Source organism: Homalodisca vitripennis, chromosome X, assembly GCF_021130785.1.
Source record: "Homalodisca vitripennis isolate AUS2020 chromosome X, UT_GWSS_2.1, whole genome shotgun sequence".
NCBI lineage: Eukaryota > Metazoa > Arthropoda > Insecta > Hemiptera > Cicadellidae > Homalodisca > Homalodisca vitripennis.
In genome coordinates, this window is record NC_060215.1 from 28,175,001 (window position 1) to 28,200,499 (window position 25,499).

At 34.0% G+C, this 25,499-nt stretch overlaps 1 protein-coding gene across 1 annotated transcript in view; it reads left to right on the forward strand.

The window, feature by feature from the left end:
* LOC124368844 overlaps nucleotides 1-24,474 on the forward strand; it is a 24,939-nt gene extending 465 nt beyond the window's left edge. Inside the window, exons 2-5 of the mRNA XM_046826278.1 lie at nucleotides 3,225-3,311; nucleotides 15,758-15,842; nucleotides 17,123-17,209; nucleotides 23,858-24,474. Coding sequence (XP_046682234.1) covers nucleotides 3,225-3,311; nucleotides 15,758-15,842; nucleotides 17,123-17,209; nucleotides 23,858-23,965 — 367 coding nt within the window. The 3' untranslated portion in view covers nucleotides 23,966-24,474. The remainder of the gene's footprint in view (nucleotides 1-3,224; nucleotides 3,312-15,757; nucleotides 15,843-17,122; nucleotides 17,210-23,857) is intronic.
* The last annotated feature ends 1,025 nt before the right edge of the window (nucleotides 24,475-25,499 follow it).

Sequence of the window (25,499 nt, forward strand, 5' to 3'; positions counted from 1 at the left end):
CAGTGAATAATATTTACTTTACCTATGTTACTAAAACCACTTTCAACAATTTTCTGTAGTATTAGGAGTTTTCATTATGAATTTTTAATCACTCACAAACCATAGTATATCATATACAAAAATTAATAATATATCTGAAGATTATTTTATATCTCAAATCTATCTTGGGGACCTCGTAGAATTGGGATTATGAGGGGTTAAACTTTGGTGGAGGGAGGGGGTAGGCATAAAAGTAAGATTCAATAACATGTAAGATTTTCAGTAGAGTATTTTTTTAGGTATCTATGAGGTTAAAGGCTGACCTGGCAAATCACGAATTTGACATTATTAACAAATTCTGCTTAACCTCCGGAACAAAAATATATATGGCTTAAGGGGATGCAAATGACAAATAATATGGTTTTAGGGGGTATATTCATAAATAGTTTTTAATACGTATTTTAATGTTCTGTGTGTCCCAACATCTGTGTACTTAAATGTTATCTGCGGCCGGGATTGATAGCGTACTTGTTATTTTGAGCGCTCCGGAATTGTGGTCCAGTGCTTCACAAGAACTGTGTATGGTTTTAAGAGGTGGAAATCACAAATGAAGATTCTCTTTGATATTGGAAATGGGAATGTCATTTTGTTGTTATATTTTTCCTAAGTAAACATAACATAACATAACATGTGTTCAATCCCAATACCATCGTTTTATTGTGGAAAATTGTTTAGGCTTTGTGTTTGAAGCTGGATTCAGAGTGCAGTTTAACATTTTAGGAAATCTAGTTATTAATTTTTTAATTACTCATCATGTCTTTCAGAGTCAGGAAACTGACATTTTGATATGATCAGAATATACTGGATCGTTTGTAAGTAGGTTATACATACATACGAAATTCAAAAGTTATGGTTTGGTTAATTTTACTTATTTATTAAATGATCAAGAGTTGTGCCTTTTTTGCACATTATTTATTACATTTGTAGAAAGTTTTAAGATTCACGTCATTTTGCACCGTTCTCTTGAACAAAACAGTATTAGGTTTGAAGGGTGAAAATGACAAATACCGAATTTCTAAAACATAAACCCTTTCTCTGCCAGGAAACTTGGCTACTAAATGCTCCACCACTACCAGGTCATTAATCATCGTCATCTACTCAAAATGTCAGTCTATTTTTAGACTATTTTACAGTTTCACTTAAAAACTTATAATTTACGATTTGTAGTCATAGAAAGCTAAAATTTGAAAGTAAAATACTGAATGAATGAATTAGTTCTAGAAATGATGTGATTTCCAAATCTTGCGTAGTTTTTCCTTTGAAGCAACGACTCGTGTTGTTGGCATACTGAATCAGATCACCATGCTAGGTCAGTACGGTTAACCGAACGTGTTGGTTAAATCTGCAGATGTAAACTAAAAACAGAATTGGTTCAAGAATAGAACCCTCGTAGGACACCATGGACCATTTTTATTTTACTAGAAATTTAATTCAAAATCTGCACGCTTTGTTCTTGATTCATAAGATAAGAAGCAAGACACTTGTTTGACAGACCCCGGACGCAATAACTTTGTATGCTGAATACTTGTTCTCGCCTTTAGATTGTTTACAGTGTCAATTGTTGATTTTGTTTTCTGAACCTAAATTGATCGGAATTTAGAATTTCATTGCTCTCTAGAAAGCTTTTTATTCTTTAACAGAAAACCTTTTTACAAATTTTCCTGAACACTGGCAGAATTGAAATTGGATGATAGTTGCTAGTTTTGTTTGCAAGGATACTCTTTTTTTACTCAGAATGACTTTAGCTCTTTAAGACATGGAAAAGTTTCAAATTAAAATAAAAAATGTATTAATTCTGTGAGTGGCCTCAAAATGTGCCTGAAACAATGTTTTAGTAACCGCAGTGTCATCCCATTACTGTCATACGATTTCTTTGAGTTCAGCCTCTGTACGACATGGGCTAACTCTTCCACGCATAAGGGAACCAGAGTCATGAATGCAACCAGTTCCCTAATGCCAATTACATGATTTTAAAGTTTTGAAATTGACGAATTAGTTGAGGCTGCTGAAGAAAAACGATTGAATTCGTTTGTAACCTCTAACTGGTCATTAATGCCCATTCATTAATTTTGATTGAAATAGACTTATTTTTTCAGTTCAAGTTTGATTTTGTGCTGTTTCATTGATTATTTTCGAAGCAGTTTTAGAAAAATTGTATTGACGTCATGAGCTTCAGCAGCTTGAATGACTCTTCTATATATCCTTCAATATGCTCTGTAAAATGTTTGAAATTTTCATTATGTTTTTGGACAAATACTGAGTGAAAGAAATTTAGTTTTTCTCTGGAATTGAGAATTCCTTTTGTTAAGCAGGAATTATTTTTGGGTTTGAAATTGTTTTTGGTTTTTTAAAGGACATGAAATGTCTAAATAATAAATGAAACGGACTGAGACATGTCGTTGAAATGTTCTAAGCTGTTCAAAAGTCCAGGTTTCATTTTTCAAAAATTTGTTCAAGTGGGAAATGTTTTGGAAGTTATATATTTATTTTTTTTTAGTTTGACTTGGTATACATTATCGTAAATTCTATTCAACATAAATTATAGTTTATTATTTCAAAGCTTAATATCATAAACTTCAGTCAGCTGGGTCTTGGCTGTCTATTTCGCAGACTGGGTACTTAGACTAATCCGTTTTCAATGAAACTAGGTAAGGATATTTGAATATGTGTTACTTACATACAGTATAAATAAAATTGACTTTTCTGGTGTATCCTAAGTATGTGTATTTCACAAAAAACCTCTTCAAATTTTGTGGCCTGGGACAAAATTATGCAGACTGGGTACTTAGGCTAAGTACGGATTTCAATGAAACTTTGTAAGGATATTTGAATACATATTACTTACAGGCTTATCAACAAATAATGTGACGTGGCATCTAGTTCTCTGGTGATTGCACAAATTTGTGATAGTTAAAATCACATTTTCTTTCATGTCAAATTTGTATTGTCGAGTAGAATCCATTGTTGATGGTCGTTGCATCAATTTTAACGGATTTTATCTTGGCAAAAATTTAATTCTCATAGATTAATTAAAAATCACGAGCTCACAACCAATACACTACATACATGTAGTATTAAATAAATTTGTTATTTTAGTAGTATTTACCAGACTTTTTTTTGCAAAAATTGCTTGTAATCATTGATATTTTAGTTTTTGTTTGAATAATTGGTCATTTTGATTTCAGAGGTTTTGTTGAGAAGAGCACTGCTGGCATTTTACATGAATTTGAAAATGATTCAAAAAAACAGAAAGCTCGTATGAGTGAGTTTTTGTAAGTTCTAGTTTTATTTTAGTTAAATAAGTTAGTTTTTATAAAAGTTTGAGTAATTTAGTTTAAATTATATTTTAAATGTTTATTATGCAGGGGAAAACTGGTTTGCTTTACCAAATATTAAAAAAAATGTTTGCTTAAGAATTTATTTTTAAAACCAAAATAGCAGCAGTATTTTTTGTCTAGTTGGTAAACTGTTTCATCATGATCTTAAGTGAAGGTTCCTTAATGGCCCGAGACTGAAATTATAAAAAGATTAACACAACCAACAAATTAATCATACTACATTAAGGAGATTAAGGACTAAGATTATCTTTATTGCACTCTTAATTGTAATTGTTTCGGGATTGTTAAATTTGCCAAAATCTTTTGAGTCAATTGATATTTAGTTATATCATCTTGTGGACAATTAATTCATTGCCCAACAAGCAGTAAGTAGGTTGAAAGTTTTGATAAAGTATTGAATTACAGTAGAGCATCGACTATCCGAAACAGTAAGTGCAGGGGGGTTTTCGGATAACCAATTTTTTAGATAATCGAATATCACTGTAAAAAACGTCTATCTGGGTTTTTTGTAGGGGAATGGGTGGGATAGCTAAAAACACGTTTTTGGACTAGAACACATAATAGCACCTTTTAATATCACACGAAAGTATAAAATATTATGTGAAGGTAATACATAAATAGGGATTGCACGTACAGTAAATACAATTTTGGCTCAGTGACTAAGATATCGTAGAAACAATACAAAATTTACTTAAAATAAGATAAAATAGGAACAGTACAAAATCATTCCAAAATTAGGTACTTATGATTAAACCGTTCAAAATTAACCTAAAAGAAAAAGTTGAACGTGTTTGTTTGCTTAAGCTTTGATACCAGTTTTTTGCTGCTAAGCCTCGTAGGTGTTTTAAATACAGCAGCTACACGGCATCACATTCATCTTGCTGTTCCAACAATTTAATGCCAGTCTCAAAGTACTGGAAGGCGTCTTCATTGGTTGGAACTTTTTCAACCAAGAAGTTATCTTCATCAATGTCATTTTTAGGCTCTTGTAACTGTGCTCTTGCTGGTTTTTAATAACGCCAGAGGAACTGATCCGTGAGTGGTGCTGTGTGTTTAGTGGATAGAGCTGACAAATCGTAACATTTCGGCATGATTTGGCTTTCTGTTAAACGGTGTTTCGGATGACCGACTTTCGGATAATCGACGCTCTACTGTATAATCCATAGATCTTTAAAATTAACTTTAGCCGTGACAGCTGCACATGGTGAACTATTTTGAGTCTCCTACAATAAATTAGGCTTTTCCTGTGTCTGAAAACTGGCAGGTTCAGGAGAGTTGGGATCGGTAGAACCCCATGCCCTGTATCCTGTCAGAATCATATACTACTGGAAAGTCGAATCATAGTACTACTAATGGAAAGTTAAAAAGTTGGAAAGAGTAAGGTAATGAGAAGGTTCATGTGATTTTCCTTTCACAAAAATCTGTAACATCGGCACAGAGAGGTATAACAATCTTCTTAAGTATGTAGTAAAACTTCATTTGACTGTCAATCTTGAGTATGTCAGATATTACACATTGTGTCTCTTAGACAGTTTTTTAATTAACAACAGACCATTAAATGGCAGGTGCATACTCCATGCTTATCACTTTGATAAGGAAGTATTCATAGAGACATTCACTCAGACATTCAGGGGGAGGGGATGTTTTGTATCTTCTATAAAGCCATAACCAAATATATCCCTTATCTGCCCGGATGATAAGCTAAGATGATAGATCTTATCTGTGGAACCTTAGATAAGGAAATGCTCTAACAACTATTGGTTTATATAATTTATCAGTTTTATTAGTTTTTACCAAGAATTTGAATTTAGATCAAATTCGCAGTATAGTAAATTGTTATTTTTAGATTTTTATCAATAAATATGCTAATTTTAGCAAAAATTCAATGAATAATATTTTTTTGCATTTACCTCTTATAGCATATTTTTAATAAAAATGTTGAAGCTTTGAATTTAAAGAAAATATATTTCATAGATGTCTTGGCGTTATACGGAAATCAATAGATTTATTAGTGGTGTGTGAAGGGTTAAATCGTCCTTTTCTGTAAACTCTTCTATCAAAATAATATTTGCTTTAGCTTGCAGCAAATTCTTGTTCTGTAATTCTTGTCTATGTAGTGAAACTCCAGTTTTATGGGAAGTGACCGTACATGCTCACTTCTGGACTTTAGTTGGAACGCGAAAACTCCCTCCTCCACCAATCATACCGCAAAGTAGCAATCTTGAACGCAGAGTAGCAAACACCTTAAGAAAACATAAAGAATTTTTTTCAGATAAATTTAGATCTAAATTACTCCTCACCACTCAAAAAATCCCCCATATGTATGGCCTTCCCAAAATCCACAAACCTACCATCCCTCTTCGGCCCATCATTAGTTCTCGTGATTCACCTTGCAGGGAATTGTCTAAAGTCCCTCTTGGACATCTTAACGCCATTGGTAGGAAAAACTGACTCTTTCATCAAAAATTCCCAGGGATTTTCGTAGAGAAGTCAAAATCCCTAAAGTTGACTGAAACTGACAAACTGGTAAGTTTTGATGTCGAAAGTCTAAACTCTCGGAATTATTAAAATCACGTCTCAAAGAAGACCAAACATTAAAGGATAGAACTAAACTTCCCGTGCCAGTAATTATGGAACTGTTAGAACTATGCACTCAATGCAATTATTTTGAGTTAGAGGGTAAAATTTACCGTCAAGATGAGGGATGGCAATGGTTCTCCACTGTCTCCCTATTTTCGCCAATATCTTTATGGAGGAATTCGAGCGAAAAGCTTTGGCTTCAGCTCAGTTCAAACCGAAGATTTGGTGGAGGTATGTGGATGATGCCTTTGTTATTTTTTCTCATGGAGACATTGAATTAAATAATTTTTTGAATCTCATTAATAGTATTTCCCTCTTCCATCCGCCTCACAATGGAAGTGGAAGTCCAAAACAAGCTTCCCTTTTTGGATGTGTGTGTATTAAGAGATAGAGATGTCCTTAAGACAACTGTTTTTCGAAAGATAACACACACAGGAAAATATTTAAATTATCAATCCAACCATCAAAAATCTGTCAAAGAAGGAGTAGCCTACTCGTTTGTTTGATAGAGCAAAGAGCTTGTGCTCAGATTAAAATGGACTAAAAGAAGAATTTAAGAAAATTGAATCGGATCTCAGAAGCAATGGATGCCCTCAATTAGTAATTAATAAGTGCAAACGAACCAGAAGAATCATTCTTGAGTCAGAAAAACAGAATTGTGATAAATATTTGCGTTTATGTCAATCCCTTATGTGCCGGGATTATCGGAGAAAATTAGAAGAGTAGGTAGAAAGTACAACATTAGAACCGCGTTTAAAACACACAACACTCTTAGACAAAGTCTCGTAAAAACAAAACCAAAAAATGGCACACAGGATTCCAAAAACTGTGTTTACAGTATAAAATGTAGCTGCAATAGGGAATACATAGGTGAGACAAAAAGACCACTAAACGTAAGGATAAAAGAACACAAATAAAACACGAGAAAGGGTTTCACAGAAAAGTCAAAAATTGCATACCATTGTTGGTCCGAAGACCATCATATGAATTGGGATGAAGCCCACATAATACATCGGGAACCACATTTCTTCAAAAGGAAATTAATTGAGGCAACATACATTAAATTGGCAGACCAACCAATCAGTCAACCATCAGTCGAGATTAGGCCGCTTTGGTTGCCAATTAATAAAAAATGAACTAAAGAGAAAACCAAAAGTATCAAACGGATTGGATATTTGTAATAAACCAATGCGGAGTCACAATATGGTTTTTAAGAAAGTTCATCTCGCATGAACCAATAATAACGAAAGGGCCCATTCCTGTTCCCCTTCCCTTGTATTTCCGCCATCTTGTTTTAGCCAGCCGTCACGATTGCCATTGGCTAGTCCCTCTGGTCAGTCGTAGGTGGTTAGTAGACGAGTGAAGACGTATTGTGACCTGTATTCCGTAGTTTTAGTTTTAATGATTAGTGTTTTGTGTAGTTTTGTATTAAGTGCATGTCTTTAGTGTTAGTGAAGTTGACAACAACATGTAGGTTGTGATTCCTGACTTAGGCGTGTCACAACGCTTTAGTAAGATTTTTTTATTTTAACCTAGTTCGTAATTATGTATTAGGTTAGTTCTTTACCTGAAGAAGAGATCAGATTGCAGATCTCGAAACGTAGTGTTACTGTTTTCTTGTTTCACTGAACGATGGCAAAATGTCCGGAAAAATCCTGTTTTCCTTCACAATCCTTCCATCGTCAAAAATAACCTTTAAACAAACAATCATACCCATCTTAGGTTCCAATATCTTAGAGCGAATCACTGCTGGATTAGGTTTTAGTTACGGCTGAAAAGCTGTTGCTTTTATAATGTACTAGCAGTGTACCGGTGGTTTTGCATGCAATTTTGTTCTGAAAAACAGGTGCATCATGGGCATATTTCTTTTAAATGTCATTCTGAATACTCCTGAGTTCGGTGATAATCACTGAATATTCACTATGTTTTGGGGCCCCCAAGTTGGACAGTGAAACAGTTTTGTAAGTACCGTACCTTGAAATAACTTGAGTTTCTCCCCAATATTTCATGATAAAATGATTTCAGTTGCAAATAAACTATTTTAGGCCAGTGTGGAGGAATCCTAAAGTTGATGTTCTTAGCTTTTCAGTTAACACACTCGTGATGTAATGAATAATGGGGCTCTGTCATTTTGAAATGGAAGTTAATTATGCGTTGATGCCCCTATGAAGAATATGTACGCGTATGCAAGTCTGAGAAGCCTATTTTGGTCAACGAGTATACAGGTACCTTGGGTGTTTCTGGTGCCATACTTGAATTTTTTTCTAAAAAGCCTCCTTCAGTCCTGAAACAACTGTGTTTTATAACAGTCTTTAAATATGCAAAAGTTAGACAAGTAATTTGTCTTTAATATCTGCACTATACTAAAGAATTAACTTTTATTTTTAATAGAAAAAAAATTTTTTTTTTATTAATTTTTTATTATTTATTAATTTATTAATTTTTAACTAAGAACATTAAATTACATTAGATTACTCAGTGTCAGCACTACTACACCAGCCAGCTTATCTACTGTGTACTGCAGCTGTTTGACATATATCACAAACCCTACGATGTCTAAGTACCCCTGTGGCATCTGTAAACATTGGAGTGAAATACCAAGCTATCCGCTGCTCTGGACTCTGCAATTTGTGGTATCACTCACGATGTCTAAATTCGCCGGAAAAAAAACTAAAAAAACCTGACCCCTGAAGAAACCATATCTTGGATATGTGAAAAGTGTAAACATAGCTCAGAATCTCCTAATATTAACATAGAAGAGCTTGAAACCAAAATTCAAGACCTCTCTGAAACTAATAATCTGGACCATGAAACGTCTCTAATCTATCGCTGCAGAAGTTGGAAATGCCCTGTTTATATAAAAATAAAATACTTAAAGAAAAACTTCATCAAGAAAAACTGAGAAAATCTGAGTATCAACTAGAACTGGAAGACAAACTAATAGCAGCAGAAGAAGTAACCCACGACCTCTCCGCTGAAAATATCAAATTACAAGAAGAAATAGATTTTTCTGAAAAATAGGCTATACGCTGAACAAAATCATAAACAAGAACTGATTGAGCAAACTGAAATAAGAAAAAACACAGTTTCTGTGATCAAATAAATAACCTATCCTCACAGAACTTGAATCTCATTACTCAAAATAGCCAACTTGAAGAGCAAGTAAAACAAGAAAAATCTAACTTTATCTTACTAAAGGAACAAATATACGACCTTACAAATAACATGACAAACCTCAAAAAAGAACTTGAATTAAAATCCAATTTGTTAAACAACATGTCAGAAAAACTGTGAAGAACTTGCAGAAAAACTTTCTGAACAAGCCCAGAACGGCCCCATGAACATCTAAAGAGTTTCCTAAAGGCTTCTAAGACAGCTCTTAATAGTACCAGACTTTATGCTACTAATAGTGACATTCCAGATAAAACCCTACTTTTACACAGTCTGACGCCCAGTGTGACAGGAGAACCAGTCAAACTCCGACACAAAAACTGACCCACGAACTGACCGAGAGAGACAGCCAAACTCTGACACAAAAACTGGGTTTACGAAATGACCTGGAGAAACAGACAAACTCCAACCAAAAAACTGAGCCATGAATTGACTGAGAGAGACAGTCAAACTTTGACACACAAACTGAGTCATAGTATGACTGGATCCGTAGACAAGATGCCATTTAATAAAAGGAAACAGCCTTCTAAAAGAAGTGATAAGAGGAATTTGTTCAGCGTCTCCCTTCAGGTCGCAAAAAGTGCACGGATATCCAGCAAGAAACACTGCACTCTAACTGGCAAACCCCAGCACAGATCAATCAGAAAACCCAAAATTTGAACTCAGTAAAACACCACCCCTACATGCAAAAATAAAACCTATAAATCAAAGTACTGAAGAATTTTTTGCACAAAATATTAACTTCTACTGCCAAGTTATGGGTAAAAATAATGACCTTGAACCAGTTATCAGCAGGACAAACACTCCAACTACATCACCTAATTCCCTCAACACTTCAACTGCAGCCTTTTTTTAGTAATAAATCCCACTATCGAACAAACAACCTAAATAAAAAATCTCTCTCTATACTCCATCAAAACACAGACCGGATTGCAAAACAAAATTGACAGGATAAACGCTCTCCTATACACGCATAAGGCTGATGTAGTAATTCTAACTGAAACATGGTCAAAAAAAAAGAAACAATGCTCAACACAAGAATAATTGGTTACTCCTTGCTAAACAGAATATAGCAGAGAAAATCACCTAAAGGGAGGAGTTGCAATCTTCATTAAAGATCACCTAAAAAACAATAGCACAGCTCTTAACATCCAGCACTTCCTCGATTGAACTCACATGCGAAATGACTGCCATAAATCTTAAAAATAGGTAAAAGTCTATTCACGATCATAGGGGTTTACAGGACAAAAAGTAATCTTGAGACCGGGTCTTGAAGCAATATCTGATGCTTTGGAAACCATACAGACACTCACAGACATCAAGTCATCTTAATGGGGGACATAATATTGACTCTCTTAACAGAAATCATGGACTCTACTTTATTGACTGAAACCTTAACCAGCTACAACTTATATAGGCTAGACCTCCCACCTACCAGAATTACTCCAACATCAAGGACGTCAATTGACTGTGTATGCAGCAACACTCCCAGAAGACAACCTAAAGGTAGAAGTAATTGAAACAGGAATTTCAGACACACAGGGCAAATATGCACTATAAATTATACCTCACCCTCCCTATGAACCACACTATAGCAGAGAGAAGAAAATATGAGCGAAGAAAAATCTGATGTCTCTAAAAGAACTCTTAAACCAGCAAAACTGGACAGAGGTCTATAATAACCGACGAAGCTGATGAAGCCTACGCTAAATTTAGTAGCACCCTTCTTACCGCCCTTAACGAAGCATGTCCAAAAAATAAAATCAAGACCAAGGAAGAAGGAAAAAAGAATTATGCTCTGTCTGACCCCACAGCATACTCAGTTGAAAAAGGACTTCCTCAAAGCGCAAAACATCTATAATACTACAGGTAGGGAGGAACAATAGGCAAACTGCCATATTATTAAAGAAGGAATACGATCTCCAACTACGTCTCTTGAGGAAACAAAACACAATATCAACAATTGCAACGGCTGAAAACAAAACAAAATCAATATGGAAATTTTATTAATCTAGAAAGAAAAGCAAAATTAGACAACATGCCTTAACACATCTCAACATAAATGGAAACATAGTATCTGAACCATTGGAAATGGTAGACCACTTAAACACCTACTTTATTAATGCAGCCGATCAAACAATAGCAAGTAAAAAACCCAAATACTAACCACTTAACAGAACCAATCCCACAGGGAAATATTCCCAACTTAATCCTAAGCCCAACTGATCCAGAGGAAATTTCCAAAATTATCAATGAACTTAAACCAAAAACTTCCTCAGGTTATGATGAAGTCTCCTCTAGGCTATTAAAATTGTGTAAAGACGACCTTATAGGAGCCTTTAGTTCATATTGCTAACAAATCATTCTCTACTGGAACCTTTCCATCAGCTTTGAAACTTTCAAAAGTATATCCAAAACACAAACAAGGATGTACAGCACAACCATCTAATTATAGACCGATATCCTTAATTTCCAACCATATCAAAAATTTTTTGAAAAAATAGTTCTATCTCGTCTTTTAAAACACCTAACAAACAATCAACCTTCTGACAAAATACCAACATGGTTTTTATGCCTGGAAAATCCACAACCACTGCTTTGATTAGTCTGGTGGAATTCATCATTGACCAACAGGAAGAAGGAAATAACAACTACTGCTATTCTGCTTGACTATAGTAAAGCTTTTGATTGTCTTGACCAAAAACATCTCCTTAAAAAAGCTGTCATCACTAGGAATTCAGGGAACAACAAAAGAGTGGTTTAAAAGCTATTTAACAGACCGAAAAACAACTGGTGGAGATAAAACACTATAACAATGGAAAAACTAGAATTAGTAAGATCACATCCGAAGAAGATCACAAGAGGAGTCCCTCAAGGATCGGTTCTAGGCCCTGTTTCTGTACATACTCTTTACAAACGACTTTCCTAAACTCCTTGAGCTCTATTGCAACTGTTTAATGTACGCAGATGATACAGTGTTATTACTTGGCAGAGAAAACACAGAACAACTAGAAATTGATTCCTTCACAGCCATAAATATGGCAATCCAATACTGCCCACAATAATGACCTTGTCCTCAATGAAAAGAAAACAAAACAACTAGTACTAGGAAAGAAACAGAGAAGTTGTCACACGAATACCAGGAACATGATGAAGTTAGCTCACACCAAATACCTTGGAGTTACAATTGACGAAGACTTATCGTGGACACAACACATCAACTTACTCTGCAAGAAACTTAGCACAGGACTGTATGTGCTGAGAAGAGTGAGAAGTATAAGTGACACCACAACTACCAAGACTGCTGCATACTATGCACTCTTTGAGTCACACATACGCTATGGAATAGCTGTATGGGGAGGAACAACTAACACTAACCTACAACGTGTCTTCCTAAAACAAAAAAAGAGCAATCAGAATTCTAGGGAACCTTCAACCAAGAGAAACATGCAGAGACACTTTCAAGAGCCTGAGGATCCTCACAGTCATAAGCATCTACATTCTAGAAGTTGTGACTTATATACACATCAAGGCGCCAGACGCGGCAAGAAATGGAGCACAGATCCACCACCATAACACCAGGCACGCAACCACCTACTGCCTTCCTGTGCATCATCTTAGTAGGACTGAGAAGAAACCCAGCTACACTGGCGCCAAAATGTGGAACTCTCTACCAGAAGACCTTAAGAAGACAGAAGTACAAAAGTTTCCACGCCGCCTGAAGAGTTGGCTTCAGGACCGACCCTTCTCTACAGCCTAGCAGAGTTCTATAACTGGAAACAACATTTCAACTAGCACTAACTTGAAATTATTTTACCACTTTGATAGAGCATTTTAACACAAACTTTGACATGTCCATTTTTTAACTCCAACTTGTTTCATTTTTGTATCATCAATGTTAACTTTAGATTTTTTCATTCTATTTCATATGTACATTTTTCTCTGTAGAAGTTTCATATGCAGCCAGATTGTATTCATTTAACACTGCTTTATTTTTAATGTTTAACAGTTTTAACATTTGTGTCAAGTAAATAATCACTGATCATGTAACATTACATGTTTTAATAATATGTTAATTAATGTTCTACACTGTAATAGTTAGTAACTTTGTATTTGACGCCATTACTAATCTTAACGATTATGTAAATAAAGAAATTTTGAATCTTTGGATCAAGTACTGTGTACCTTAATATTTGCTAAAATTACAGTTAGAAGTACATTTTGACCAAGTCCTATTCAATTATCAGGATAACCTCTGTGCTCATCAGTGATTACAGTGAAGGTTAATATAAGAAGTGTTGTTACTCTTAAGATTACTCTATGCTCTTAATACTATAAATATAGACATTTAAAATGGTACGTTAAATTAATTAAACACATGATTGTGTTGTAGATGGAGCTTATATTGGTACTGACAACTTACTTACATTAAAACATTAAACCAATATTTAACACTTATTATTTTGTGAGGCCTTTCGATATCAAAGATATCTTCTTCAGACACATCACAAAAGTAAATACAAAAAAGTGTTAAATATTGGTTTAATGTTTTAATGTAAGTAAAACATGATTGTGTTGTTATATTATAATGTTTACAAAGAACAGTTGACTATAAAAACACATTTACTGACTGCTGATTAAGCCAAAAAGGAAGTAAGGAAGTTTTCTAGACCAGTGGAGGGATTTTCGAAATAGGAATAGGCATATGTATCAACCCTAAGACCCTAAGAACGTCCATGTAAAATTTCAATACAATCGGTGCAGTAGTTTCTACATGATGAGTAACACACACACACATAGTTGTTGGTATAGTTGTTCCGCAATATGTTAAAACCTTTTCCAAAACAAACTGCTTTTACTTATCTCAAATTATTTATCGTAATATGTGTCAAAAATACCAGAACGTTTTTTGCTCAATTTACCCTCTCTCTTTATTTTCATAAAGCAAGTGACAGAGTGGCTTATTGCGCTGAGTTCGGAGGACACCGAGGCTGTTATCTCTCTGGGCCGGCCTGACCGTTGACCTCACAACATAACATAACACAATACAATACACTCTCACCGACTCACTTACTGTACCCCCTCCCCCACATACCATCACCAATCATCTACTATTAATAGGCACAAGTTCTTTCAGACATAATTAGAATGAGATAGTTATACATTACATATTAGACAGTTCCAAGCTGAAACCCAGACTTACTTTTTCTAAATTATAATAAACTATGTTTATCATTGTTATTTTATTTATTTTTTATTGTTTCTTTTTTTTTAATCGTAATATGTTAGTTAAACTTTCTTTTAACTTCTTCATTATCATTTCCCATATTATTAACTTAGCTCACACTGCAACTTAGTCTACGCACAGGCTCTTGCCCATGTAGACTATTTCCTTTTTTTTATTATATTAAGGTGTTTTTAGTTATAATTAGTTACACTTATTTTAAGATTATTAATTTAAAAAATTAATCAACAATATGCTTATTTTTTTTTTCTTTTCTTTCTTTAGGTATGCACCATGTATATACTTGTGGTTGGGAATAAAACGATATTTCATTCATTCATTCATTCACATGGATAGACACCATTAGATTTTTATGTAACAGTATTGATATAGTGGTTTGTTTCATAATATGCCAATGAATAATTCATATTTAAAAAATTTGAAAATCTAAGAAGGCTTAATGTCAGGTCTGATGGTGAATAGCATCACTTAACTTTAGGAAACTGTTATTTAGTCAGATTCAAATTATAGTTTCAGAACATGAATGAATTCAAGATGAGATGGGAAACATCACACCAGAAAGTGGATTTTGTTCTCTATTAACCTTTCAACATGCTTCACATGACAGTCTCAGTCGGCCAACTCATCTAATTGATTTCACTTGAACGCCAAGCCACGTTTTTATGTAGACAGTATTCCTATGTAACTATCGGCAGCAGTCAGAAATATTTTAAACAAAACAAACCTTTTTGTCATTACTAAGTTTTGTTTCCTTTATTCAGCTGGTTTTCTTTACACAAACAAATATTTTATATCAGCTGATAATTTCAACATAATGGAACGCGATTTTTACTGCTGTTTAAAACGGCTAAAGGAGTTAACAACACTATTTTAGTCAATACTGACTAGTACGAGTCTAAATTATTTTTAATGTAGATTAAGATGTCACAAGTGTCTTAGCTGGATGGATTATGTAGGCCTAGCTTAGTTATGAAAATGTTGTTTTCTTGTCATATTAAAAAAAAACAGAAATAAAACAAATGTTGTGTAATAAGTGTTCCTATTATTTTAGTTCTTTAATGAATTTTTATTGCAACCTTGAAAAGTAGCAAATAACAATGACTAGTTAGCTTATCTACGATGCCAGTCGTGATATTCGGACTAACTCCCGAAGCTGGTGTTAGGGCTCGTAAAATCATCATCACATCACATTGAAGGGTTAAATATTAATAGTTGAGAGCTACACTTGCTGGTAGGGATTGTAATTATCACCTAACCTCATGTTTAAGACTGTAAGGCTAGAAGATCTAAAAACAATTCAAACTCTATGTTGAGTCTAAAATCCAATGTTTATATTAAATTTTCATGTTGTGAGATTGAAAATACAGCTAAAGTCTTGTTTCAGATCAAAACAAACTCAGCTGCTTAACACAGTACACAGTGAGCTACTAAGATTTGGTGCTATAGAAAGTTTGCAACTTGAAGACATGGTGAGTTTTCTTTTGGTACATGTTTGATACAGATTTAAGCCAGTTGTAGTTTTCATAAGTATAATAATTGGAATAAGAATGTTGGTTGCGCAATATCATCACATGAAGAGCAGCAGTTACAGTGCTTAGTGCATAATGTGTATAAGCTCAAATTTAAGTTCAGAACATGAACACCAAAACTAACAAGTTTGCAAGTTAGTTCTTTAAAACTAGGCTAATTAAAACTATTAAAAATTGCTAGACAAAAACTAACCCATGCTGTAGTAAGCTTTCCGAGACTTTACGATGCATATACAGGATGAATTTTTATTCACTACCCTGTATACACGTATTATACAGGGTGTTAATAAAGTCCCGCACGGGCTTAGTAATTCCCAAACAATTACAGGCAAAGCAATAAAACTGGTACATCATTACCTATAAATCTACTTTTTGAAGTAACTACCTTTTTTTTGTCATGTCAGGGGAATGGCCCGCAAGGAGTCAGGAGAAAATCTTAAATTTATGAGAACGTAGATCGAGAAGTACATCGAACTAAAGGTCTTTATTAGTAGAGTACATTGCTGCAAATTTGACCTCAAAAGGTTCACTATTTAAAATATTACGCTGGTTTAAAGTTTGAAACATTTACAATGTAGGTCCTGTTATAGATGGTTTAGTATTCTTGTCTCGGCTGAAGTTGTAAAAGTTAAACTTAGTAAATTAATATTGGACTTAAGAAATAGTCTTTATGGTGGTTAGTGGCTTCACAACCAATGAAGGATGGTCTACAAGGAGTTCAGCAAAAGAAAATTAACATAAAACTCTCCAAATGTAATTACACAAACATGCACCTCCTTCTTTGTATTTTTCAACTTTTACTAGGAGGAAATCCCAATTAGTGCCGAGCTTTTGGGACCCCCTACTATTTTTTAAGTTACGTGAAAGTTCCAAAGATATTTAGTCCTTCTTGACCGTAAAAGGGCTTTTAGCTTTTTAATGACTCTTTTGTACTAATCCATTTGATGCAATTGTGTCTCTGAATTAAATTCTCTTCAATTCGAGTCTTACAGCTGTGGTACTTATCTCTCTTATGTAACTGGACTACGATATTGAATCATCTGGTAACTAAAGTGAGTTTTCTTAATGGTGATTTAAAACTGTTAGTTAATTAATTTATCCTTGGGTGTTATTCTCTTGTTGGAGTATCATTTATCTACTTGTTTAACATATTTGTTGTAGATATTTGAAGAATCTCAGTCTTTTGTGTATAATGTTAACAATTATCATAATGTTTTCAGATGTCCATTATGAAGACTTGCCAGACCCGTCTGCTAACAATCAAGGAGCGTATGCGAAAAGCCAGTACAAAAGTTGCTAAACTTAAGGTAGGCTATGGTTAAATTGTGTAATAATAATGAATGAACTTAACTATGAAATATGGCGTTGCTTGTGATTACACTTAAATATTTAATGAATGTAAACTATATATTTGAAGATTAAGATTTGTCGTACTAGGTTCAGATTTATTTGTGATGGGTAAATTTCTATCGAGGTTGATTGGAAGAGAGGGCTTGATAGCCCTAACTCCGCTTCTTTAATAGAGGCATTCATTCATATAAATTATTTATATTCATTAGTTTATATAATAATATATTGTGAAATTAATCCATCTTTCTATTCTAAAAAATTGTTTGAACGGTAAATTCTTCTTCTAAATTTCAACAGATCAAATTTTAAATATCGTTTTCTCTACAAAATATTCAAAGAATAAATTGAATCCAAATGCATTCTTAGATTATGATAAATTAGAGCAGGTAAAGTATACAACATTTCTTGGTCTGGTAATTGATGAACATTTCAGTCAGAACAAGCAGACTCATTATGTTATTAACAAATAGGCTTAAGGATCGCACATAATGAGAAAATATGTCACTATAGAATTTCTAGTTTAGAAACAAAGGTAACAATATGTTTTTTTCACTCACAATTAGCATAGACAATAGAAGCATGTACAAATTTACATTGGATATTACAACAAAAGGAGCAATTAGGATAATGTACAATTTGAATACTCAGTAAAGCATATTTTGATGAGCATTAAAAGTTTATGCTTTGTACATTTGAAAACTGTAACATCAATTCAAACTACTGTATTTATAATTATAAGCGAGGTGTCAATAGACTTGCTATCATAGACACAAAAATTGTCACAATCTAAAATTGTCAAAATCTAAAATTTGATAAAATGAAAACTGGATATATTGAGAAAACAATTCTTGTATCAACTCCCAAAAGAATCTTATGTGAAAAAATGTAAAAATATTTGAAAAGAAACTAAAGAATTATCTGGTCTAAATTAAAACTTATTCCTTCAAGAAATTTTTGGAAAATTAAAACAAAAAATGTATCTTGCTAGATTGTTTTTTATCTGTGATGTATATGTTTTAAAATGTGTATAAATTTGCAAATATATATACATATATTTATATATATTATAATTTTCAAAATTTAGATGTTAATGTTGAACATATTCTTTGACTATTAGAAGTAAGAATTTCCCAGCTGTTTCTGAAATAATTTATTCAATTGTATAGTTTTCTGACACTTTGTATAATTGTACATTTATATGAGTAAAGAATTATTTTATCTTGTATCTGTATAACTTATAGCCCAGTCAATAAAGTATAAAGGGCTTTTGTAAAAAAAAAAAAAAAAAAAAAAAAAAAAAAAAAATAGTATAATCACCTGAATTTGTATCAGTTGCTATGATCTGATTAGAGGAGTATTTCCTTAAAAGCCCCCACCTCTTTCTGCTTCCCCCTACGGTTCTTTGAACGTGTGTTTTGAAAGATCTCGGAGCAATGGTGTTAGTTCCGGAAATATAAGACCTATCACTATATTCTACAAGTGGATTTGCTGTACAATGTATGTGCTACAAAATAAGTCTAGTAATATTTTTTGCTACATATTATATTTTAGTGGTGATTTGATGAAAAATTCAGTACATTTACTATTTTATTTGCTGAATAATTAGTAGTTTTTAGACAGTGGCAATTCAGTCAAACACTTACAACAGTACTAGTCAGTAGAGACTCCTAACCAACCAGTTGTGTGTGCGGCAAGACCCGTTGCAATCATGAAGCTCTGCCCTGTGCTGTTGAGTAAAAACTATTAACTTTTCATCGTTCATACGCTAATAATCTTTTCAGGATAAAAGTAACATATATTTTCTGTTATACCCAGTTTCAGTTTGGGGATTTTTTGTTTTTGCCCTATTATACAGGGTGGCACATATGTCAGTTTCCCCATAAATTGGGATATTTTGTTTCGATAGGTTGGTAACAATGTTAAGTTGGCAGCAACACAGAGTAAGTTCATTGTTGTCTGTTCCAGTAGCTAGTGTAAAGTGACACTCTTTGCAACTACTGTTATTTGTTTGTGTGTGTTTTTAACCCTTTAAGCGTCATGAAAAATTGGACCTGATCTTTGATTAAGTTACAATTTTTTTTAAATTTCCAATGTGTAAAGTTAAATTTATTTTCGTTTCTGTACGTCAAAATAGAGTTATTTAACGGTAAATAGAATTTTTTTAGCCCTTTTTGGATTTCTTAGGCTAATTTTTCACTTTTGAGAATATCGTAGAATAGCAGTGTAGTTGTCACCAATTTTTTTCATTTATTCAGTAAGTAGGGGAATGAAACACAGTTTTACAGATAAACATATGCTATATTACAAACTAATAAAATTAGAAAAATACAAAAGTAGACAAAGAGTGTTTATTTGGTGGCGGACTGTCACAACTGACATTCCGCGCGTCTCCCGCAAGCCACTGTTATTGCGTGGACTTTGAACCTTCTTATTGCTCGGCAACCTGTAGGACGGCCTTGTGGGGCTTGAATTATGTTTCTTGCTTTCTGATATTCTTACAGTTCCTTATGACTGTAGTAAAATACGGGGTTGACCAAGTAATTGCTCAGAATTACCAAATCTTCAAATTCCGAATCGTTTGGATTCGCCATTCACACGAATAATGATAAAAAAACACTAAATAAATACTTGATACTGCTCTATATAATATGAATAATTTACTTTAAAAAGAATAGGACAAAACAGAAAATTAGCGATAACCGAAATACATATGCGTGTACCGGACGCTTCTCACTAACTGGCTAGATGCCTTGACAGGAGCTCCCGTCAATGACTTTGTGAAAGACGCGGGGCCACGTCCGCTAGACAGTGTTTAGCCAATTAGAAGTAACTGCCACTCCCATTGTAATAGAATTCGAGGCAGGGCAACCCGTCTGTATGTCGCATGACTACTAGAACCATCTAGCAGCAAAATATTCAACTAACGTAGCAGTAAGAAAATAAAGAATGCAAAAACGCGGATCCATGGCAATAACGTTTTGAGCTTGTAGTGGCCCTCCGCGGATCCGCGTCAATAACGCTGGAAAGGTTAAGGTGTTTGCAACCCAACAACTACATCCTTCAGTTGTGGTGGAAGTATAATAAAAATACTGCTATAATAATTATCTAGTAAATATTTAGTAGTAAATATCCAGGTGTCGCAATACCTACTTGACAGTATATGCGGAAGTTAAATAAGAAATTTTAAAACACAAGAAGCGTTTTAAATGCCTCCAAGTGTGGTCGTCCACGATCAATTTGTAATGAAGAAAACCTGCAGACAGTTGCTCACGCTCTTGTAGCCAGTCCTGGTAAATCGACTCTTAAGGCATCTGCTGAACTAGAAATATGAAGAAGAAGAATACAAAGAATGTTAAAGCAATTAAAATTTAAGCCATACCATCCATCTTTACTGCAAGTGCTTTACGAGGATGATTCTGATAGGCGATTGGAATTCTGTGAGATAATAATTCAATTTGATCAATTTTGTAGTGTGATGAGGCATGTTTCAAACTAAATGGATACGTAGTTCTCAAGCTCAGAAACAATCCTGTTTTTAATATTAATTCGCTCATTTGGCATCAAGAAGGTGCCCCAGCACATTTCAGTATCCAAGTTCGAGATTTTTTAAATAACACATTTAATGAATGGGTTGGTCGCCGTGGTACAATCGATCAGCCTGCGCGCTCACCAGACCTGACACCATGTGATTTTTCACTGTGGGGTATTATAAAGGAGACTGTGTATGCTTCAAAACCACAAAATCTTGACGAACTCAGAAACCTAATTATGAATGCAATTGAACTTGTTAATAACGACAAACCTTTATTGCTAAAAATTTGTGATCCTGTTCTCAGTCGTTGTATGAAGTGTATACAAAATCAAGGTGGACATTTCGAACTTAAGTAATTTTATATAATGAATTTGTTTTCTTGCCTAAAAGTGTTTTATTCAATTAACCTATAACGCCTTTAAATTTCTCTTCTGGGGAAACTGACATACGCACCACCCTGTATTGAGTGTTTCCACATGCACCACCACCAATGCATCCGCCAAATCCCAGACTGGCCAAGAACCAGCCGCTGTGAAGTAGTATTTGTGTGTTATGTTGATAGTTGAAGGTAAAAATTGTATTTCAAATTTAATCAGTGCATTCACAGCATCACAAACCACCCACATTCCACTTGTGCTTGTTAGAACTTGTTCTCATTGCAACCTTGTGTAGTGTGTACCCTTATAGACACCACCTTCCATAAGCGGGTTCTTAGGTTCTCCTACTTAATTTTTGTATCTTCTCACTTAATTCAATGAATGAATAATTATACTTTAGAGTACGAGAATTTTGAATAGAGTGTTTGACTGAATACTTATTGAATACAGTCGGATATAATATCACTTAAGTATAACTTGTCCAAAATTAAAATTTATTGCCTTAAACAATTTTTTTAGATAAAGATAACCCATCTTAAAATTGACAATATTGTAACTAAATTGATTGCCTATTACGTTTCCTTCTTAATACCCTAATTCCTTATTTCCTACCCCTGCTTAATAGGGTCTCACATCTACACAGCATTTGATGACTACACACAGCTTTTGAGCCCTCTGATGACATTGTAGCAAGATCGTCCCTAGTCATCATGCCTAGTTGTGGTAATAGTCATTTTTCCCTGGACACAAAGCCCCCAAACTGGTTAGTTACAAGGTAGTATACTTCAGATTTTATTCACCATGTACAATCCATGTCTTCTCTAGTAAATACAAATATTGATCTTACATTACACTGTTTTACAAAAACTTTATTCGTACATCAATAAAACCAGGGAAACATCTATCTTCTTGGGCAGCTAGCAAAAGAAAGAAGAAGGCTACATCATCATATCCATAATTGTTCCTAATTGTATGTGACCATTACTGTATAAAATGGTCATTTTTCTACAAATAATTTATTCACTCTGTTTTCTTTTCAATTATAATTAAATTGCTACTTAAAACTGTTATGCAATGTTATTAAATATAAAATATAATATAAATTCGGTAAAAATGTTACTAATAATTACTGTATAATTTTATTGATTTATGAAATTGTATAGTATTGTTTTAACATGCTCAATAAATAAATAAGAGTAATGCTAGAATTAAAAAAAATCAGTCTTACCAATTTTTAATTTACAGTATCAACATCTTCTTCGTCCAAAGGTGTTGCGTCAGTCCGTCACAGTGTTTGCAAATAGCCAAACAATACAAACATTATTTCCTGCATCTAAAGTTATTTCTACAAGCAGATTTGCTTAAACATGATACCAAAATAAGAACATTGCCTGGTGTGAAAGACCATTGAAGAGGGAACAAGGTTTAAGTTATTCCTCCTATGGTCTCAGATATCCAGCCCTATTCTGTACCCAGCAATCTATTATCCAATCTTTGGATTACATTGATTATATTAAACATTACAAATTCAGTGAATAAAATAGTAAAATATATTTAATGTTTCATCTAATTACTCTATAACAATAATATATAGCAAACATTTGTTTTTTTTTTTTGTTTTCTTAGAACAAGAAACTGAGAAATTGCACTTAGTCCTAAAAGGACCTTTGCGCTGCTTCCAGAGTACAGGATATTCTGGATCGGTAAGGTTGGGGGGGAGGGGGGTTGGGACCACCTCCTGTTGAGATCTATGAGGGAGGATTTTTGGGATAATCTCAGTCATGTGTCCTTGGAATAAGAGAAGCCAGTCAGCTCTGTACCAGCCTCCAGGCAAAGCGGGCATAGGTGACATGGCCTTATGTCTAGGCTAGCAACCGCTTTTAACACTTAAAAGCCCTGACAATTCCAGCAGTCATCTCCCGCAGTAGACTGAACCTATCAACCTATCCTTGCACTCCAATTATGGTTAGTGATGTGCACTGGACACCCATAGGGTTGCCTAGATTTAACCGTCAACTGGGTTTTTGCTGTAACCTATGGAAGGTATAAACCAACCAGAAGTAAACTCTCCTGGCAAACAAAAAATTTTACTGAAACTATTTTTTAGCAAATATATTATGGGACAAATCCAATTGTTGAATATAGTCATAAGTCTTGTACAGTAAAGTAGTCTAATTTTAGGGGCGAAGTTAGGGCTAAGAAGCCCTCTCTAACACTTATCCTGTGGACCAACGGCTTAAAGATGACTTCCGAACCATCACCAATGGCCGGGGGCAGGCGGGCTGCTTGCAAGAACAGAATCGTTCAGCGGTCACCCATCCAAGCAGCGCCACGCTCGACGTTGCTTGATCCGGTTATCTTGCGTTACCACACCATTGGCATTCTTGTAATGCCGGAATTAAGGCCATTGCTTTGAGAGCTTGTAAAATACAGGTTCAAGAAAGTTAAGAGCAAGCACAAAGGAGAGAGGTGGGGCTTTAGGGAAATACTTCTCTTATAAGGTCCTATCAACTGGTAAAAGTTGAGCTTCCCTGACTATCGATGATTTTTTTTTACCAAGCTAAAAGACATAAATCCACGTTCATACTCAATTAAAACGTTAATGTTTCTAAGCTGTGATGGTAGTTGTAGTCTCTTTGTTGTAAGTTCTCTTATGTATTTATAGTGAAAACCATTTACAAGACACTTCTTTTTAGGCTAGAAGTCTAAAAATTCAAGAAATAAAGCAGAAAGAAGCACTGAACCGAGAACTGCGAAGAGAGGCGCTGTTAATGCTGGAGCAAGAGATGGTTGTCAGTCAGTAAATCGGTATCTCTATATGTGTAGTGGGTACATAAAATTCAGATACATTGTGTTAAATACATTATTTGTAAAAAATCAAATAAGGTTCACTCAAACCAAAGGCCAGAGAATAAAATAGATATTATTTGGAGATGCCTTATCATAAATTCCTCCAATTGAATAAACGGCCTATTCTGTATATATATAATTATAATTTCTTATACATTTTTTATTATTATTTTTTTGTATTATCTGTTATTTTTTTATTTCCTTTGGTAAATATCTAAAGAATATTATAACTTTATAACTATTCTCCATTTTGAACATTCTAGTCTTATTTCTTCCACAATACCTGCTGTCTGATATTATAGTTATGGGTATTATATGCAAAGTAGAGTAAAATAGTTCCTGGATTTGTTATCTACATTCAAGCGGTGGATCACTGAAGTGCAAATACATTTTCCTGCAATCGGCAGATTGCTGGTGAAAGCACCACTCGATTGTTATTTATTTCTGTTATTCGTGTCAAAAGTTGCAGGTCGATTATAACGAGTTATGTTTATTTGTTGGATTTTTAGATCATGTTTGTAAAGGAGTGTGACTCCCATTTCGGAAGTTGGAGAGATAACTACGTGCCATATTACACAACTTAATTTTCTTCAAGAAACTGTCATTTGTATGAGCCATGTCAATCAAGTCCCCGAACATGTTTACCCACAATTCTCTTTTTCAGTCGATAGTACATTGAAAACAGATACAAGTTCAATCATCATGAAGTACACTGTGAACATTCTCATGTGAAATTCTAAGTTCGTAATCGATGAAATTAGAGTTTAGAGGCAATAGCATCGACAGTTCTTCCATTGCCATTGTCCATGTTTTCTCGAAAGTGATTGAGCAGTGATATGCGTTAACTGTAGGTGACCATTCATGTTATAGGCGATTTTTTTACGATCTTCATGAAAAATCTTATGTTTTTATCATTGTATGCACTCATATTACTTTCCTAAACCCAATGAAACGCCACCCAGAGACAATCAGCAGCTTTTAATGGGAGTGACTAAAAGGAATGACAATGGGCTTATTGTTTTCACCGACACTTGCCAACTGCAGGAAGTGGAATTTTCCCTTCATTCAAGATTCTTTATTTGTCCTTAAAAATATATAAATGCAATTGACATCGTTGTTGAACCATTGCTTGAGTATAACAATTCCAGGAACATTCCTTTGTTTGAAGTTTTTTATTGATGATGAAGGGTCTGAAAGGATAATAGAATTTAGGATATTTCTATTAAAAAAAATGTTAAAATATTTTTGGTCGGACACTGGAGATTTACTTACAATTCTCCTTTTGAAACATTGGAGTGATCTTTGCAATTTTAAATTTTGTTGGGAACAAACCAAACACTTGGAAAGAATATGATAATACCGTTTTTATTATGTGTTAATTGGTTAGTTTTTTTTTGGAATGTCATCAGATCCCACGGAGCACTTATTTTGTCAACTACTCTGCAAGTTACATATTAGAATATTGATTAGTTAATACATATTAGAACA